This window comes from Bufo bufo, chromosome 6 (genome assembly GCF_905171765.1).
Source record: "Bufo bufo chromosome 6, aBufBuf1.1, whole genome shotgun sequence".
Taxonomy (NCBI): Eukaryota; Metazoa; Chordata; class Amphibia; order Anura; family Bufonidae; genus Bufo; species Bufo bufo.
In genome coordinates this window covers 106825064-106844939 of record NC_053394.1, presented here as the reverse complement: position 1 = coordinate 106844939, position 19876 = coordinate 106825064, and the positions used below count along the sequence as shown (strand labels likewise).

The 19876-nt window shown below is 42.5% G+C and overlaps 1 protein-coding gene across 9 annotated transcripts in view; it reads right to left on the bottom strand.

Moving 5' to 3' along the window:
- Positions 1-19876, bottom strand: part of DIDO1 (death inducer-obliterator 1) — a 63005-nt gene that overhangs the window by 28483 nt on the left and 14646 nt on the right. For 4 of the 9 annotated variants that reach the window (XM_040438625.1, XM_040438624.1, XM_040438627.1 and 1 more), the window contains exons 2-7: positions 17983-18076; positions 17426-17540; positions 10291-11044; positions 9645-9951; positions 8501-8785; positions 4384-4606 (exon numbers count right to left, since the gene is read on the bottom strand). In XM_040438625.1, coding sequence (XP_040294559.1) covers positions 4384-4606; positions 8501-8785; positions 9645-9951; positions 10291-11044; positions 17426-17507 — 1651 coding nt within the window. In that variant the 5' untranslated portion in view covers positions 17508-17540; positions 17983-18076. The remainder of the gene's footprint in view (positions 1-4383; positions 4607-8500; positions 8786-9644; positions 9952-10290; positions 11045-17425; positions 17541-17982; positions 18077-19876) is intronic. The other 5 variants (XM_040438629.1, XM_040438628.1, XM_040438630.1 and 2 more) reach the window with 2 other exon arrangements.

The following is a 19876-nucleotide window of genomic DNA, read 5'->3' as shown; positions in this document are numbered from 1 at the left end:
TTAATTTTATATTTTATCAGAGTTCTTTTCCCCTTTTTCAATATAGGATACAGTAAGGGTACTTTCTTTTCTGGCATAGAGTTCGGTCACAGGGGCTCTATACTGGAAAATAACTGATCAGGCATATCCCCATGCATTCCGAATGGAGAGTAATACGTTCAGGATGCCTTCAGTTCAGTCTTTTTGCTACGGTTTTATCTCCGGCCCTAAAAAAGCTTGCCTGAATGCGGATCTGTCTTTTTTTTCTATAGGAATGTAGTAGTGTTGGATCGCGCATTCAAAATACCGGAATGCCGGATCAGTCATTGTGGTCTGCGCTTGCGCAGACCAAAAAATAAATAAATGCTGCATCCGTTTTTCGGGATGACACCAGAAAGACGGATCCGGCATTTCAATGCATTTTTTTTGATGTTCAGGCATTTTTTAAGACTGATCAGGATCCTGATCAGTCTTACAAATGCCATCAGTTGGCATACAATTTGCCAGCGATGGAACTGCTTGCTGGAATCAAATCTGCCGCAAAGTGTGAAAGCAGCCCAAGTTAAATGGTGCATTAAAAACCGCATGGATTGCATTGATCTATTATTGCATATCAGCACAAATTGGGCTATGCATTTTGGTCAAAATGTATACTAATGCCTCGTGTACAGCATGTAGATTAGGGCTTGGTATACTATTTACGCTGATGAGAAGCAATAAGAATAGTGCTGAGAAGCAATGGCAGATGCATAGCATGAGGATGTGCAATCCATGTTTTTTTTTTTTGGGGGGGGGGGGGGGGGGGGGGAGAACAACTTTTTTGCAAAATATATGTGGGTGAAGGAAAAAAAAACCCCACTAAAATTGGCCCAGCCATTAAGGGGTTAAAATCTGCCTTCAGCTTAGCCCACTATTTATTTAGAAGTAGATAAATAGGACTATCCCCATTATATGCAAGGTAGTCTGGAAGTTCTGTGAAAGCTCCCAGACAAATCTATTGTCTGAGGATAGCTTAAAAAAGTGTAGTCGCAACAGACATTTATGACTTAATTATGTCCAGCGTATAAACCATAAAGGACTAAAGATGTAGGTCCCACCTAAAGCAGAGCACATCACATGCATGCACTGCCTCCTCTCCATTCATTCTTTGACCGGATGAACTGGCCACTTTGCCAAGCAGAGAGGAACCAAGTTTTAAGAGGAGGGACGCATATGCATTACCAGCTTTTTATGGCATATCCTGGGAATATAATTAAGAAATGGTCTATTAATCTAGTGAAGTGTTTTCACATCAATTGCTAGACATCAATATGCTGAGGACAGAGCTGTGTCGTAGCATCTACATATCATATACTCTATGTACTATAGCTTCACCACACTGAGATCTGCTCAGAAAGCTAATCTACATATTTCTGCTTTATCTACCTGCACAATATAGGATTAGAAAGACACCAGTAATGTGTCTTTATAAATCAATGATAACTCATGAATCCACATGTGCATCACACTCAGAGCCTGGAGTATATTGATTTGTAGACAAGCCTAGATGTACCACTGCTTGCCAATGCTTTATGATTGTAAGGACTAAAGTGTACCAAACCTTTACCTTTCAATTTCTTCTGACTTATCCACAGAGATGAGGACATAGCTTCAATATAATGCTGGGGAAGACCACGTATTCCTCCAGATTTTCCTCCTTGAGCTGGAACGAATGGTTGGGGCGTGACTAGAGCTAAAAAACACTCTTGACTTGGTCACCCAGCAGAAGTAAAAATATAAAGACATGTAATATCTGCTAAGGCCACAGGTTGTCGGCATCTCCAAATTGTTCAGACAGGAAGAAAAAAAACTTGCAAGAAAAGAAATTGGCAGAAGCAGCGCTTGCCACATAGAGGATGCCACAGGAGTTCAATATAACAAACCTTGCAACAAAATAGTAATGGAAGAGACTGCAGAGAAAACTTCACTCACTGCCTGACCGATATAAACCTACAGCTGAAAATACTTGCAGATACAAGTGATGGTGAAATAACTAAATTAATACACCTTCATGTAAATAGCAAGGCATGTATATGTGCAAAGTCAAACTGATGTTGCAACAAGTTTTTCATTGGAGTGTATAAAGGATTTCATCTGGCGGTGCAACACCACATTTACCTTTGCGCTAACTTACATTATACTACCAGAATTGGAAGAAAAACATGCCATTGTGAGGGCCATGGGAATCTAACTCACAAACATCTTACTATCACAGACCGGTTTAAAGAGAACCAGGTACCTTCCTTTTCTGTAAATAAATGACAGCAACCTGTAAATATACCCATCAATATATTCCTAAGAAGCTTCCATTTTGAATGCATTAAATGGAATCTGTCAGGAGCTTTTATGCTGCCCAAACCACGTGCATCATGAAATACTGTCAGGCTCACCAGTTACAAACAACTATGTTTTATGGCAAACGTTGCCGCATTTCTTAGGAAAGAGTTTAAAAAAGGGAGCGGGGAATATCATGCTTCTACCTGACCACTTCTGCTAGCGTTCCCATTTGGCATATAGGGAGGGACCCATTACTTAACCCAAGCACAGTGGTGAGAAGCACAACTCTTCTTCAGACTGATGTTTTCTCTGAAATGGTGGCATGAAACTCGTGACAGGTTCCCTTTACAGATATAGCACGGAGTCCTCCACAGAGTATTCTCTAGTACACTAATACCGTATACAAGTCAGTACAGAAAGGGAGAAATTAGATCATTACCAATATCTCATATTTAAAGGGTATTGCCAGCTTATAGATATCGATGACCTATCCTCCGAATAACTTATCAATATCAGATCATGGGGTTCCAAAATCCGGCACCCTCACCAGAAACATGACCATGGATGGAGCTGAAAGCAGAAGGCTGCTTAGCCAATCATTAGCTGCAGCAATGACCCTCCTCAGCCAGTGATTGCCTAGGCCAATCTCCTTTTCTGCCGTGTTGAGGAGAGAACCAGGGACGCCGGCACCATCGGAATACCCATGGATCGGTGAGTACAAGTTGTTTATTCATAGCATGTGCATCCCATGGAAACTCCTTTTTGGAGCTGGAATACCCCTTTAATAAGCAAATTAAAAAATATATACTTAAATCATTTCTGGGGAAAAATGGTAACAGGTCCTCTTTAAATCAAGTGCAAAATATACTCCAGGGGTCAGCAACCTCCGACACTCCAGCTGTTCAGAAACTACAACTCCCAGAAAGCTTCATTAAACTACTATGGGAGTATGTTTGTATGCTGGGAGTTGTAGATTCACAGCAGCTGGAATGCTGAAGGATGCTGAAGGTTGCTAATCACTGCTATACTCTAATTATTTCACGTGAAGATTGCCAATAGGTTTTCAGCTACAATTCAGCTGATGTTGTGCCTGTGACAATTCAACACTCCTTAACTAATTATGGTGAAGGACGATGTGCGCAAAAAGAAGATTTCACATGAAGGTGCAGTAAGAGGTTTTAATTTTTTTTTTTTGGTCAGACGTTGACAACACCATAGGTCTATGATCACTTACCTGTACTGTAGTCCACGCCGATAACAGGAAAGAACTTCACTTGGCTTGCATTTGGATGCATTGAAGAAAAGATTACACAAAACAACCAAGGTGCAAAGCAGTCCAACCTCAGAATAGGCCTCATTCAGGCAACCAGAATTTGGCCACAGTTTAGACCCTTGTACTGTTAGAAGGGATCCCGTCCCCAAGGTTGGACTTATGGCCATAACCTGGATGCTAAAATGTAGCCATATAACGGGTGTCTAAATGAGGCCTAAACATAACTTTCTACAGGAAAAATCAGGTGGGTAACAACTTTCTGGTTTTCTAAAAGTCAGAACTAACTACAGTGGGAGCTAGGTGGCCCTGATGCTAGTAAAGCGAGATGCTCATGTATGGTCATGGAGATAGTGTGTCCTAAAAGCTATTAATTTGGAACTTAACCTTACACTGCCTGTTAACAACTGGAGGAATATGTCCTTCTTGCTACACTGAAGTCTCTGATGAACGTAGATTTCCGCAGGAATAGAGAGAAGGGCGGTCCTCTTGACCAAGTGTGTTAACCATTTGCTCAGGGCTGTATGCATCTCATTCCTGCAGCAGCTAGAAAGCAAAAAAGTTACCCAGGTTGGTCTATGAGTTATCTTCACATTCAGCCTACACCTCTGCAATACTTACCTTTTGCCTAAATATACCTATATGTAGCTACCTGAAAGCAAAAGATTTATATGACAGTAGTATGGAGAAGATTGTGTTATGTTAATTAGGATTCTGTTGTGTAGATTACTGGCATCATGAAACCAAGTTTAACAAAGATGCATATGTGGTCAATATGTTGGTGGTGGGCTAGGGGAGAATTCCTATGTGATACATACATTTGTAAAATAGTGTAGATGAAATGGCAGCAGTCTTTTCTGGCTTTACTGCAATGTAATTATGGTCAGTCTCCCAGGAAGGCGTGCTGCTGCCACTTCCCATTTTCGTCTCGCTGCCATCTTCTGCCTCCATTCTTGGTATCATCACTAGGACTTTCTTCATTACAGCATCTGTCTTCTCAGGGGTTGTAGGTTTCTGTACAGCTGGAGGATTCGAGGAAGTCTGTCCAATAAACAATAATAAAATAGTCTGACGCAATTTATCTTAAAAATATCATACTACCAAAGACATCTCAAAAGGGGAGAAGTGGGACAACAAAAAACAGTTTTAAATGGGGTATGCTTTACTCTTTTTTGCTTTATGAAATGGAATGCAGAATCCACAGCGCCCAATGGAGTGTGCCTTCAATACTATGCGTTTCAGCTCATCCATATGTGTGGCTGGGCCCAGTAATGAAGCTTATAACCACTTACATTCTGCAGAACCACACAGGAACTCCCCCACTTAGTAGACAATAAGGCCCTTTTCCAGTTGATTCCCAGTTTAGTGGGAATGTGAAGAGCAGAATTACACTTTAAAGATGACCCGTTGCCTATACCGACATGTCTGTATTAGCAAGTATTTGAATTTTTCCGGTAACCGTAATTCTGGGTTATCAGTTCTTATAACTTCTGTTCCTCTTTTATTCCTGCTAGAAGTTTAATAAAGGACGATCTGGGCATCACCATTTGGGGGGCCCAATTGTGCAGGGATATGCCCCCTACTGGTAACATCCAGGTTATACATTTATTGATAAATTAATTAGTAGGAATAATAAAGGAACAAGAACAGATGCCTCCAAAACTAAATTTCACGGGTAATACAATTATTTACTAAAAACAGACACGTCAGGAATAGTGAGTTTATGTTTTTTCAATCATTAAATGCATTAAGCATTGCAGCACGAATAAGATCCATTAGCCATACATAGAATACATTCCATGTATTACTGCTATACTGAACTGAAAAGGCAAGCTCACGAAAGAAAGCCATTACTGCCCTCAGCAGATCAGCGCTACTCTTCTGTAAGTCACAAGTGCTGATTGCGGGAGCGCATTGTCCAACTCCCACTGTTCTACACAGAAGCAGCGAGTGCAGTAATAGATTCTGCTTTGTAGCAGTCCAGGATGCACTGAGCCACATGGCAGCTTCTGATCTATAGTTGACCAGTGGCCTCCCCTTTCTCTCTCGGTTTTACTAGTGTTGCACAAGTAGACAATTTGCTTGTACTGCTTTGATGGCTGCCATACCGACTACCCTATGCCTTTCATTACAGGTCTGGCAGCCAGAACAAGGAGCCATGTGCAGAGCGGTCAGTTCAGGCAGATGGAGCTGCGCAGGGACTTGGTGAAAAGATTTTTTTCTTGCTAAAAAGTGCTTATTTACATTTATCAACTTCATGAGATAGGCAATATATTTTAGATCATCTGTGGGATCTCTCTCAATAAGCACATACTTTAGTCTAGTTTCATACTAGCATTTGTCAGATCCAGCACAGAACAGCCTGGTGGATCTCTCTGTATGGCATTGCCGGAAGCTACACAGATGCAGTCTGGCCCCATTTACTATAATGGGGACTGGCAGAGATCGGGCTGCAACTCAGCAAATATGCCAAGAATCAGTATTTGTCCGACATTCTCTGCATAGTTGCTGGGTTGCGGCCGGATGTGTACATTCCCCATTAGTTTATGGGGCCAGACATCATCCATGTAGCTCACGGCTGCGCCGTATACACAGAGATCCAGAACAGCCTGCTGGAAACCGCTAGTGTGAAACTAGCCTTAAATGTTTAATTTTTAGCAGTCTTAGCCACACAGAGTAACCCACCAGCATGAACACTAATCAGCTAATGACTAATGGTCAGAAGTGGCTTGCTTTTATTTAAAGATGGCCAGACAGACGATTTTGACCAAAACAGACGTTCCTCAGGTCAAATTTAATGAACGATCACTTTAGCCGGCTGGCAACAGACCCTTATGTCTGAAAAGTCAGCGTTTAATATTTTCTCCCAAAAAAAAAAAAAAAATTCTCTTTGAAAGAAAGATCCCAGAAAGATCTTTCGTCCATCCCCAGTCCACTATAGGAGAGCAATGATCTTGTGTGTGAAAAGCTATTTAGTGGAACACGTGATTGTTAAACATGGTATAGAGTCAGTACTGATGTTAATTGTAATGAACATTTAACTCTTGTCAATTTCCCACTTGCCTGAAAACTATGGAAGAGTCATTCTACATGGATTTCAGCCAGGAACGTGCGCCAATCAACACCACATTTATATCAGGTCTAGTTCAAAAGGCTTTATACACTGCCCAATCCCAATTGTATGGAGACGACCAGGATTGTTCATTCCCAAACAATTTGCATATTGTCTGCAGTACCTGCCCCATGTACACGAGATGTTTTGCTGATCAGACAAATTATGCTATGCTTACTTACAGCAATGATCACAAACAAGAGCATGTATGAATGCTCAGTAAGCCAATTATTACCCATGAAAAGGGGTTAAAGGGATATTTTCATCCGTGCACGGGAACAAGCAGCAGCAGCGCGAGGAGCCAGGCAAGTATATTCACTGTGAGGGGCCCGGTGTATGGGGGACATTTTTATAGTATTTGATAATCCCTTTAATTAATATGAATATTTTACTACTTTCTGTATTCTAAAAGAAAAGTTATGGTTCTTGGATTGCAGCAACTTTAAAAACTGAAAAATTGGTCAGCAAGACCCAAAATTAGCTTGTCACCAAGGGGTTAAGGGTAGTATTGCTAGAAAGTGCAATTGTAATAAGCAATTATAACTAATGTATTTCAGACTACAGGACGCCCCCTGACTGTAGTGGTGTGCACCCAGGGTTCTAAGGAGGCAGCCATATTAAGACCCGTTTGTGTGTTGCCAAGTTTTGTTTTTATTCACTGTCCAGTATAATCAGTATACACTTGTTTTTTGGGTCAATAAAGCTACGGTGATCCATACAGTTGGTTACATTTTACTACTTTTGCACAAGAAACCTCATTTTCCATCGATAGAGTGGCTAATCTAGGCTTCTGTACATGGCAGACCCAGAGACAATTGTTACACCTCAGGCTATGTTTCTACAATCCCAGCCATTGGATCCTAGCTGTCATTAGACAGCCAGGCAAACAGGTTCCGGACACCAGTGCTAGGCCAAAAATGAATACATAAAGATTCAGATCTGATCGGTATCTTGCATTTAAAATCAGTAAATGCTAGGGGAAAACTAATTTATAGGCTATGGACACCTTTGAGGGCAATTGTTTTTTTTATTGCATTCTAATTATTTTTAGATTTTTTTTTTTTTTTTTTTTTTTAAGAAAGACCAAACACACACGCCTCTGTGTATGGTCTGAGTATTTGCAGAGTAGCAGGATCTCTGTTCACAGCAAGTCCCACAGAAGCCCCAACTGCTCACGTGTAGCCCTCATCTCTGAAACACTCAATGGGTAAATGCTATAATGAGTGCACATAAACACAAGATAAATTCATATCAGTTTGACAAGAATTGAGCTATGAGTGTTTATGAGCTGCGAGGTGTTCAGAGAAGGGCTACACAACAGCCATCAGGGCATCTGACAGGGCTCACTGTACAGAAGGGTGACTACACTGCAAATACACAGAACGACATCTGTACAGAGAAGGGCTGAAATTTCTTAAAAACCAAATGAAAAAATTGATTTGTAGGACAAAATAAAATTATTTTTTTACCCAGGCAGCCCCCCTGACTTGAGCATCGGAGCAGTTCATGCTCCGATGCTCTCCTTTGCCCTGTGCTAAATCGTGCAGGGCAAAAGGCATTTTTTGGAGATCCGGTGACGGGCTCTCCATGGGGCTGCCAGGAAGCCCGGTGACATAACCGGAACTGATGGGCAGGCTTTAGCAACAAAAGAGCCTGTGCCTTGCGCGATTTAGCGCAGGGCAACAGAGAGCATCGGAGCATGAATTGCTCCGATGCTCAAGTCGGGGGGGGGGGGCTGCCGGGGTGAAATTATGGGTATGTCTGGGTTCAGCTGTGAACCCAGACAACCCCTTTAAGGCAAAGTACAGAGTCGTGTCTCTTACCAGGGCCTTGGGCGGTGACTTCTTCTCATTCTTCACCTTGATCTTCTCTTTAGGCTTGCTTTCTTTGCTTGAGCTAAGCGATTTCATTGTGGCTGCAGCGTGCTTGAGTATGCAATCATGACCGCAGTACACAGAGTCAGGAAGAGCATTGTTTGCACAACCTGGTCCAATGCACCTGGCTATATCTGGAGAGTCCGTCAACTCCGTAGACCTAGTAACCTCATGTAAAACCTGAGGTGCCTCAGACATACCTTGAGGTTGTGCTACAGACTCTGGAACCGCCACCTGCAATAAGGTTAAAGTTATGAGTAAAAAGGTCACTGTACTTTTACGCAACTTTGAATAAATCAATAGTACAGGTGAAAGTTTTCTGAAAGTTTCAGAACAGTCATTTTATTGAGTAAAAAGCTCTCATATGCTGAATGAGACTTGCAAGAAGCTGCCTGAAGCAACAATTTAGTGGCACCATGTACACAATGCAGAACTTCTGACTATAATAATTTATTGAGAATAGGCATTTTAATACACCAACTACTACATAACAGCAAGAAACACCACATGATGTACTTGTGACAAGGGTTTTTCCCAAAAATATGTTGTTACGAGATTGAGTTTTGCATTGTTTGTTTTCACACATTCTTAAATAAAGAAAAAAAAAATTATATAATAATAATAATAATAATAATGATGATGACGCATGTAAATGAACATTTAGGATGAGCTTGTATGCTGCAGCAAAAAAAACTGCGAACTGTCATGAGAGATCTTGTTGGCATTTCATGCTGACCATGGTTTGGCAACTATATAGGCAGCCTGGGAGATCCCCTTTAAATGGGTTAGCCAACAAATTCCACAGGATAGGTGATAATGGATCACGGAATGGTATAACCGCTTGAACCCCCAGCAATCCCAAGAAGGGGTCCCCGAATACCCTCCCAGTCTACCTCAGACCGATGGAAGTGAATGAAGCAGTGGACAGACAAGCACACTATTGCTCCATTCAGAGAGGAGGCCACAAGTTCTCTCATTGGGGGCTTCGGCTGTAGGACCAGTTATTTATCACCTTTCCTGTCGACCAATTTTTATGGGCTAAACCCATTCTGGGACATTTTTAAAAACAAAGTTTCAAGTGAAGAATACTTACAGGATGAAAAATCTTCAGTTTCTTTTTGCCACTCGGGTGTGCAGCTTTCTCAATTCTGCCTTTGATACCTTGACTGAGAGCACACTGTTGCATAAAACTCAAACTGGTAACTTCAGAAGAACGAGCAACTGGTGCTGTCTCTTTGTAGTCACTATCTGTTCCACTTTCTTCACGCTCCAGCAAAATGGTGCAGTTGGGGCAAATATAATCCTCACCATCCTTCTCGAGAAGTCGACCACGACCTTCAGATATTCCAACACAATCTCCATGAAACCACTCTTCACATCTGTCACAGCAAATCATGAACCTGTATTTCAAAGACAACATAAAAAGGAAGATATACTATTGTTCTGTGTTGTGGCTACAAAAACAAAACAAAAAAGTAACCTCCCTAAAGCATAAATTAAAAAATAAGCACAGCAGCCAACAAGAAATGATAAAATGCTCTACAACACTTTCTTCCTGTGGTGAGAAAGTTCCCTGAAGTTTTATTGTCCCTTGGAGTGTTTTTTCCCAAATCGCAGCATGCACTGGGGTGTGACTGTTTTCAGCCACTCAGAGCAAATGTGACTTAAAAAAAAAAAAAATGCCAGATGAACTGCATATAAGCAAAATGCTTTAGAGAAAAATCATAGGCAGACTATACCTGTTATTGTGAGGCTGACGACATATACAGTATAAAGCATTTGGGTCATAGATCTCAGCTTCAGTTCTTCTTCTTGGTGAGACAACTGTCTTTTCCGGTTTCTGGTCCTGTATGTGTTCTGGGCTGTGGGGTTCCTGCTTTATGGCAATGGTTTGAGCTAGCTGCTGTAGTAGGGCTGCACGATTTGCACTCCTAGTGCGGACAGTGGACTCTGAAGTGTTTGTGTTTCCACTGCTCATGGCGTGCACATTCACAGTTTCACCTGCAGAGTTGCTGCTGCGCCGACTTCTTAGCTTGTTCTGAAGCTCCTTCAGAGTCATTCCATCACTATCAGAACTGTCATCCTCTTCTTTTTTAACCTGGGCACTAGAAGAAGCGTCTATAGTCTTGGATTCGAGCTTTACTTCAGGAGTACCCTCTACACTCCCTTCTGATGCACTTTCCACATCAGTTACTGGACACGACCTATCGCTGGAATCTTCCACATTGTTGCTTTTCCTCACTCTATTTCTTCTGACTGCTGTAAGGAACTCTTCCACCCTCTCCGTAGGCTTTGGTTGGCGTCCACTGCGTCTCAGAGACGGAGTCTGTTGCCGAGTGGAGTCCGCACTCTCCATATCTGTGTCGCTAATTATCTCACGCTTGGCAATTGTCGTTTTACGAAATCCCCAAGTTTTCTTGAACTCCTTGCTTGTTGGCTTAACAGATCTCAGCACATCTTCACTCGTATGTTCCTTGTCATCCGAAAAAGAGGCTATTATGATAAAAAGTAAAAGACAAAATACTCAAAGTGATCAATATTTAATTAATCCTTAATGGAACAAGTTCCTGCACCTTTATAACATGTTGTGCTTGTTCAACTGCTCTATGTTCCTTGCATCTCATGTGTACGTGGAACCTGCTTACGTGGAAACTGCCAAGTTCTAAAATTTACACTCCTACCCTTACCAACCCTCAGCCTATCCCCACAACTCATGCCAAAGGGAGAAAGCAAAAGGTTACTCTAACCATATCCTAGTACCACACTACTTTGCAATAAAGAAGGACTTTAAAGGGGTTCTGCAGTTTTTTTAAACTGATCGGCAGGGGTCCCCACCCGGGACCCCCGCCGATCAGCTGTTTGAGAAGGCAGCGGCGCTGGCAGTACCGCGACGTACTTCTTGCTGTCAATGGCCTGGGCGGGGCTAAGCTCCATTTAAGTGAACAGAGCTTAGCCCCGTCCAGGCCATTGATATTAGTTGTGACGTCACTGGGCCTGCGGTAAACAGCGAGAAGGCCGCAGCACTACTGCCAGCGCTGCTGCCTTCTCAAACAGCTGATCGGTGGGGGTCCCGGGTGTCGGACCCCCGCCGATCAGATGCTGATGATCTATCCAGAGGATAGATAATCAGTTTAAAAAAAAAAGACTGCAGAACCCATTTAAGAGTCACAACAAAAAAGTGACAGCCACAGCTGGAAAACTATCATGCTTAATAAAGAGTACATTAACTATACAAAAAGACTCATTTTAAGCAGAGGGAGGGGGGGTGTAGCAATATATACTGTAACGAGCCACTGTCTACAGTATGATATATACAAATAAAATAAGTGACCTGAAGTCATGTCATCCAGCAAAGGGCATCTTTAAACTTACAAATAAAAATGTTCCCAATTACTATAGCGTACTCCCCATTCTGGTATGACAACCTTTTAATAATGAGGGATGGATGAATTGATGGGCAATAGGAGCAGCATCACTTGTGAGGGGAGTACCCCTCTAATGCAGACTGTAGTGAAAGATTTTATTCGGTTTTATGTGCAAAAATCTGCAAATATTGGAGCTTTTGATTTCTAAGGCTACACCTAGTTCCCACTGTTATATACCAGATACTGACAGCTCATTAAAGGGTAACTGTTATTTTCTATTTTTATTTGCTAGTTTATTAGAGCTAGGCTTGTATACCTGAGTTAGTCTGTCAATGATTGTCAAAAGATCTGCAATTACCTTATAATAACAGCTTTCATTAGTGTCCCCTGTCCCTTTCCACTGCTCCCTTAACAGACAGTTGCTATGGCTTGTCTGCCTCTGGCTAAGACAGGAAGACGGAGGGGCGGCCTTCACACTGCATGCGGCTTCAGAGTGAGGAGGCGAGTCTCTCAGTAATCCAATCCGATTGGCTGGCAGGGAGCTGCTGGCTACAGCAAGTGTGTATGGGAAGTGAGGGAAAGCAGTTTTGGCCTCAGAGAACTGGCAGAGGAGCCACCTTGAGAAGGTCCTCATATTACATAGAAACATAGAATGTGTCGGCAGATAAGAACCATTTGGCCCATCTAGTCTGCCCAATATACTGAATACTATGGATAGCCCCCGGCCCTATCTTATATGAAGGATGGCCTTGTGCCTATCCCATGCATGCTTAAACCCCTTCACTGTATTTGCAGCTACCACTTCTGCAGGAAGGCTATTCCATGCATCCACTACTCTCTCAGTAAAGTAATACTTCCTGATATTACTTTTAAACCTTTGCCCCTCTAATTTAAAACTGTGTCCTCTTGTGGTAGTTTTTCTTCTTTTAAATATGCTCTCCTCCTTTACAGAGTTGATTCCCTTTATGTATTTAAACGTTTCTATCATATCCCCTCTGTCTCTTCTTTCTTCCAAGCTATACATATTAAGGTCCTTTAACCTTTCCTGGTAAGTTTTATCCTGCAATCCATGTACTAGTTTAGTAGCTTTTCTCTGTAAATGTTTAAACAGCCGTAACTAAGGGAAAAACTCAAGGAAAACAGTGGTATGTGAAGAAACTAAAGATTGCTTTATGCATAATGCTGCTGCAGCAGTAACATATGCTAAAATAGATTTTTTTGATGAAAACATGACCGTTACCCTTTAAGTATATTTTTAAAGGTAAATAAATTCAGGGAGCAGTATTTGTATTGTAATAACAGCAAATAAATAAATAAATAAATAAATAAGAGCACTAAAACAGGAGTTAGCCATACACCTCATCTTGCCTATTGGAATCCATTCCCATTTATTTGGGGGGAAGTAGACTCCCTGTTCTTATTATCAGTGGGAATCCCAGAAGCTGGAACCCCAGACAGACACTTGGCCCCTAAACAATGGGTAGAGGATAAATTCCTATTGTGGGAAAACATAAAAGGGCAATAGTACACCATTCAGCATACAATATATAAAAAAAAATAAAAGGTTCACTAAAAAGGTAAGCTAAACGCCTATCTAGGAGGAGGCCAACAAAACCAGCCTAAAAAAGGCTTTTATAAAGTCTTACCTCCTCAGAGAGAAGATGATCTGATCGAACCACATATAGCTAATGCCAGTCCTACAAATAATGTGTACAGACCCTGGAGTTGAGCTTACTTGTAAGATATCTACTGTAGATCCAGCCCAACCTTTAAAGGGAACCTGTCACCAGGTTACACAATAAAAGCACAGAGCTATGGAGACTGGGTATTGCGGATGTGCTAGCGGCCATGAAGCAACCCATGTCCTCAGCTTTATACCCAAAATCCCGGTGACAGGTTCCCTTTAATTAAGCCTAACGCACACCACGACATACAGTTAGGTCACAGTGCACTGAGCCCGCTCCATATGTGCAGGATGTCAGCTGTATAATACAGGCCGAACGCAGTGTTAAAGACTGGGTTTGGCCATGACTAGGGATGAGCGAACTGACTTCGGATGAAACATCTGAAGTCGATTCGCATAAAACTTCATTCTAATACTGTACGGAGCAGGAGCTTCGTACAGTATTAGAATGTATTGGCTCCAACGAGCTGAAGTTATTGCTTCGTGAAGTCTCCGAGCCTTCGCACAATAACTTAATAAATTTATTTTTACTGTAAAAAAAACAATTCCCCAAACTCTGGTTTGGTTCCAAGTGGTACCTTGGAGCCGAACCAGAGTTTGGGAAATGTTTTTTTACAGTAAAAATTAATTTATGAAGTTATTGTGCGAAGGCTCGGAGACTTCACGAAGCAATAACTTCCGCTCATTGGAGCCAATACATTCTAATACTGTACGAAGCTCCTGCTCCGTACAGTATTAGAATGAAGTTTTATGCGAATCGACTTCAGATGTTTCATACGAAGTCGATTCGCTCATCCCTAGTCATGATGTCAATCCCAGACACTTAACCCCTCATATGCTGTAATAAACAGCACTGATGGCATCTGTGGGGTTAGGCAAAGGGAGAGAGCTCCCTCTGCCTTCTAAATGAAGCTCCCACAGCAAAATTGTGGGGCTCTGACTGGTTGCCAGTTCCTAGGCCTGTAATGGCCAAGTGCCTGAAAATCTGTGCACGAGGCACAGCTTAACAGGCAGCGTATTGGAATCCCATAGCATAGAAAACTACCGCGGTCTTTGGGACAAGTGATCAGAACCTAAGGGACTAAAAATGACACTGAAAAATGTATTTTAATGTAAAAACACAAAAATAAAGACTCCTCTCTGCAAGTGGAGGCAACCAGTCCCCCCCCCCCCCCCCCCCCCCCCCCCCCCCCCCCCCCCCCCCCCCCCCCCCCCCCCCCCCACACACACACACACACACACACACACACATTCTAGGACAGGTAGATTGAAGCCATTTTAAAATCACTCCTGGAGACCCCATTTAAGAAAACCAGTGCACACTCCAAACACAAAACCAAGCAGAGCTCACAATGAACTGCTGCCGGGTTAACTCTGTACAGCATCAGGGACAGAGCTCACAGAGAGTGGCCCCCACAGACAATACACAGAGGAGCAGAGACACAGCCTCTCCTAGTATATGTAGCTGGGGACAGCGTAGAGAAAGGACAAATAAGGCTACCTGCACAAGTTTAAGATTATGCGCAGACAAACGGCATAATACAGTACAAGCAAACTGAACGAGATTAGACACCTCATGTACACTTTGCTTTCTTCTGCGAAGAAATCTACCTGCTGTGTGGATTTTGATATCCACAGCATGTCAATGTTTCCCCCATTTATTGCAAGATTGAGGTCTGCCGAAAATCCGCACCAAAAAAAGTGACATGGACAGTTTTTGTGTGGAAGCGCATGAAAAAAAATAATTTGATAATGTTCTGTTTTGAAACTCACTCCCGTGTGCAGGTAGCCTACGGGGTAAAACACTTAATAGGCAGAGTTACTGAGGTTGAGCTCTGCTACTGATTTATGAAATGTCAGAACACTCTTCACAAGTGGAAATTATCTTTACAATACATGAAGCGGGTCCAATGCCCTGTACTGGTTTCTTGAGGGTAGATTTTTTTTTTTTTTAAATAAAGCACTCTGAGAAACACTTGGTGTATTTTTAAACGATTAACATACTCTAAATTCTCTTTAGGCTAGCATCAACAGGCCAACTGGAGTAGTTTAAATGACACCCAAGAAATGTTCTGTACACACTTGGATAGGAACATAGAGCTACCTCTATCACTTACAGGGACTGTTAGATACTGAGGGGGAAACAATTAACCTTTTCACATTTTCTTGGTTCTAGCACCAATGCTCCCAACAAGTGCTGTCCATCGGGTAATTGGAGTCGCCTTTACACCGCCAGTGTAAACATCGGGCAGTGTAAAGTGGCCTTTAAGACAGGTCATGAATACCATATTGGAGATGTTCACTAAAAATGGGAGCTTCCAGTACCCAAAGCTCCTGCAAACAGCTGATGAGCAGGGGTGGAGGGAGTCAGAGCTCTGCAGATGTAATTCATGACCTATCCTTAACATAGGCCAAATGCCCCAGCACAACACTCATTCTGTTTCACGAGTCCAAAACAGCTAATATAGAGCCTTACGATAATCAATGTTTAATGAGGAGTATGGTTTCTGGAGACCCTCCAAGTACTCTACTTCTTTCACTGATAGGACTGCCTCCTTGACTTTAAAGCCCAGAATGACCAGGAATTTAAAAATTTATAGAATACAAGTTAGGCCTCCTGCACACGAACGTTGTGTGCACCCGTGGCCGTTGTGCCGTTTTCCGTTTTTTTTCGCGGACCCATTGACTTTCAATGGGTCCGTGGAAAAATCGGAAAATGCACCGTTTTGCAGCCGCATCCGTCATCCGTGTTTCCTGGCCGTGAAAAAAATATGACCTGTCCTATTTTTTTCACGGCCAACGGTTCGCGGACCCATTCAAGTCAATGGGACCGTGAAAAATCACGGATGCACACAAGATTGTCATCCGTGTCCGTGATCCGTGTCCGTTTTTTCCTATCATTTCAATGGCAAACTTGACTTAGATTTTTTTTTCATTTTTCATGTCCGTGGATCCTCCAAAAATCAAGGAAGACCCACGGACGAAAAAACGGTCACGGATCACGGACCAACGGAACCCCGTTTTGCGGACCGTGAAAAAATACTGTCGTGTGCAGGAGGCCTTAGGCCGCAGACCGCAAATTGCGGTAACGCAATGCACAGGCATCTACAGTGTGGCCGCCGTCTGTGCCTCCATTCCACATCGCGCTGTATCTCTGGGATTCGGTGTGCACATGGCCGGTGGCCGTATATTACGGACCCGCGGTTTGCAGGCTGCAATGTGGGCACGGCCGGGTGTATGAGGCCTTATACTGAATGTTTTCACATAGAACTTTATATTAATCTGCTCAGCTCCTCCTGCTCTATAACATGCTGCATTTAGCTCAGACACCATGTTCAACGTGACAGTTTTTCTTTAACGTTATAACTTCTTCAAGAGGATAAGTGACTGAATTAGAGCAATCAAACATTAAAAAATACAATGATCATCTGTTGGCATCTTTATCTAGACCTAGTTAGAAAACAAAAGAGCTGTCATACTATCCTAATTCTGCAATCTAATGTTTTACTAAAGGTGGATTTACACCGGGTGAGGAGAAGCCGATTGTCAGCAAGGAAGTCTTCTTTCCCGACAGTAAGCTGCTCGTTGTTTGTACATTTTCCCCACGTTTGAGTGGGATTCCTTCTGTTACTCCGAATTCCTCTCACACCCCCGAAAGACATACTCACAGGGTGCTATCAGATTGTGAGCCCCACACGGGACAGCAAGCGACAATGATATATGTAAGGCGCTTCAGAATATGATGGGGCTATATAAGTAAAATAAATAAAATATACATATCACATCTGTACCAATCCTATGAAAAGTACATAAACTACAGCATACCAGGAGAACTGCTCTCCAAGATTTCAAGGTTGAGTTCAGTTTCAAAAGTCACTGAAGGTAGAGAACTTGTCACTTCCTCCATTGCAGGTGACGCTTTAGCTCCCACACTGCAACTCTGAAAACAAATATGTATGTTTGTAAAAGCAGCAGTAGCCAAATCTTTCAGAGCAAGCCGCAAGCCAACAGCTGCGGAAAACACAGTGTGTCTGACTGTATCTTGAAGGACGGCCAGTCTAATACAGGCCCAACCGATAAAAATTCACTATTAGAGCTACTAAGCCCTTATTCATGTATACCATGCGCACAGAAAGGACTGCCACTAAAATGAATGCAGCCATCTGTAAATGCTTCCATTGGATGTTTACATTCAAAACTAAATTTTGGATGACTGGGGGGAGAAAAAAAAAAAAAAGAAAAAAAAAAATCATACAGTCAAGCACAAAATGTATTGCATGTTTCTAAAAGCCTGGAAATGAACTACTTTGTGCCCACACCCACATTACAAAGCATGCCAAATAAAGCGTATGCATCACAAAGATATGCAAAATGAGCGTTACCTGGGCGTCAAGGAGACTTTAGCCTTGATCCATTCTCACGGGCATGACAGTAAAACTTTATACCCGGTCAGAACTTTCCCATAAGGGCGCCGTCCTGGAAGAGAGGAAACAAACCGATTGGCACTGTGTAACAAACAGCTCCGCTGTAAAACTGCAACTTCTTACAGGAGCTCGCTAGATGGATCCCAGTCCCTACCACATCCTGAGAGCACTATTCATATCAATAGATACAGTTGGACTTACACGCAGGCTAGTAGAAGCAGATGAGTAGAGATATTTCTGACAGAGAACTGTTGTATAATGTATCCACCTCTGAGATAGCCTTCTCAGTATACCTTGTCATAATAAGAAAAAGCAATAAAGACTTCTTGAAGATCATTGTGCAAATGAGTTTGTTGCAGAGCCTTTCCAACAGTGACTTCATAAGGTGGATTTACACGGTCCGATATTCAGGCAGATTACTGGGGAAAAAACGCTCCTGCAATCGCTTGTTCCCAACAATTTGCTGTCTAAATGTGACGCCGATCACCCGATGAACGAGCAAAACGCTCCTTCATCAGGTGATCCGGACGTTCGTGCGGGCACATCAATCGTCATTTCTGGGCAGCGGGTTGTGTGGTCTAAACAGCGATCTGCTGCCCAGAAAGCACGATTCTGTATGAGGACGAGCGATGACCATAGCGATCCCCTGTCCTCATACAGTGAAGAGGATTCCTGCATGAAAATACAGCGGTCTCCTTCACTGAGCAGTCGACTGTTGGGGAGGACAAACACTGCAAGGTGTGGCAGATTAGCTCCATACACAGCAGATGTCGGCTGTAGAATACCGCCAACATCCAGCCGCAATGACCAGAATAAGATAACTCAGATGCTGCGGTCAATAGTGATGTAGGCACCTGAGGGGTTAGACAGCGGCCTGGGGTTCCCTCTGTCCTCCATTCGGAGGTCTTGAAGCAAAACTATAGGGTTCTGATTGGTTGTTGAGGGGCTCCCAAGACTGCTATAGCCTGCAACAGGGCTTAATAGGTAACTAGTAAATATCCCATAGACTGTTACAAATTAAAAAAAAATTGTTCAAAGATAAAATAGTAAAATATAGCAAAACTATAAAGGTAAATTCACACGTTCAGGATTTATGTGCGGACAATCCGCACTTAAATGTGCAGGTCCTCGCAGGGAAATCCGCGCGGTCAATCCACATCAATTGGTGTGGATTTTACGCTCACCATTGAAGTGAATGGAGAAAATCTGGTCAGGAAAAATAATTTTTTTTTTACATGTTGTGGATTTTAAAATCCTCATGGGAAAAAAAACTGCATTGTGTACATGAGAATTTAAATTTCGCATAGAATACAATATACACGACCTACGGTGCAGATTTTCCACGCTGAAAATCCACACGCAGTCCTGATCGTGTGCATTTGGCATCGTTGTAATCATACTAACCCACAGAATAAGGTATTCAACAGTGAACGCTGTAGGAAAAAACCCTAAAAACAGCAGTGGAATTGCTTTTTCTTCCAAAATAAAAGCGCAAGAAGAAAAAAAAAAACTGGTCTGGTTCTGACAGGGTTAGATTTCAATGAAGTCTCATTTTTTTGCTTTATAAGACGTATTTGTCCCCCAAAAGTGGAAAGAAAATGGCTGTAGGCTGTAGGTCTTATAAAAGCAAATACTAGTGAGCGCTTTCACTTTTGAAGCACCCGCTAGCATACAGGAGACACCCCAAGTGTAGCAATGCTAGCGCCAGGCAGCGCTATCCTGACTGGTTGTACTGCGCGGACTATGACCGCGCGCCGCATGCGTGCAGATAACTACAGCGTGGCACTGAGAAGACCAGGGAGCGGTGAGTGCAGGAGAGGCAAGTTCATTTATTCTCTCTCTCATGGGGGTC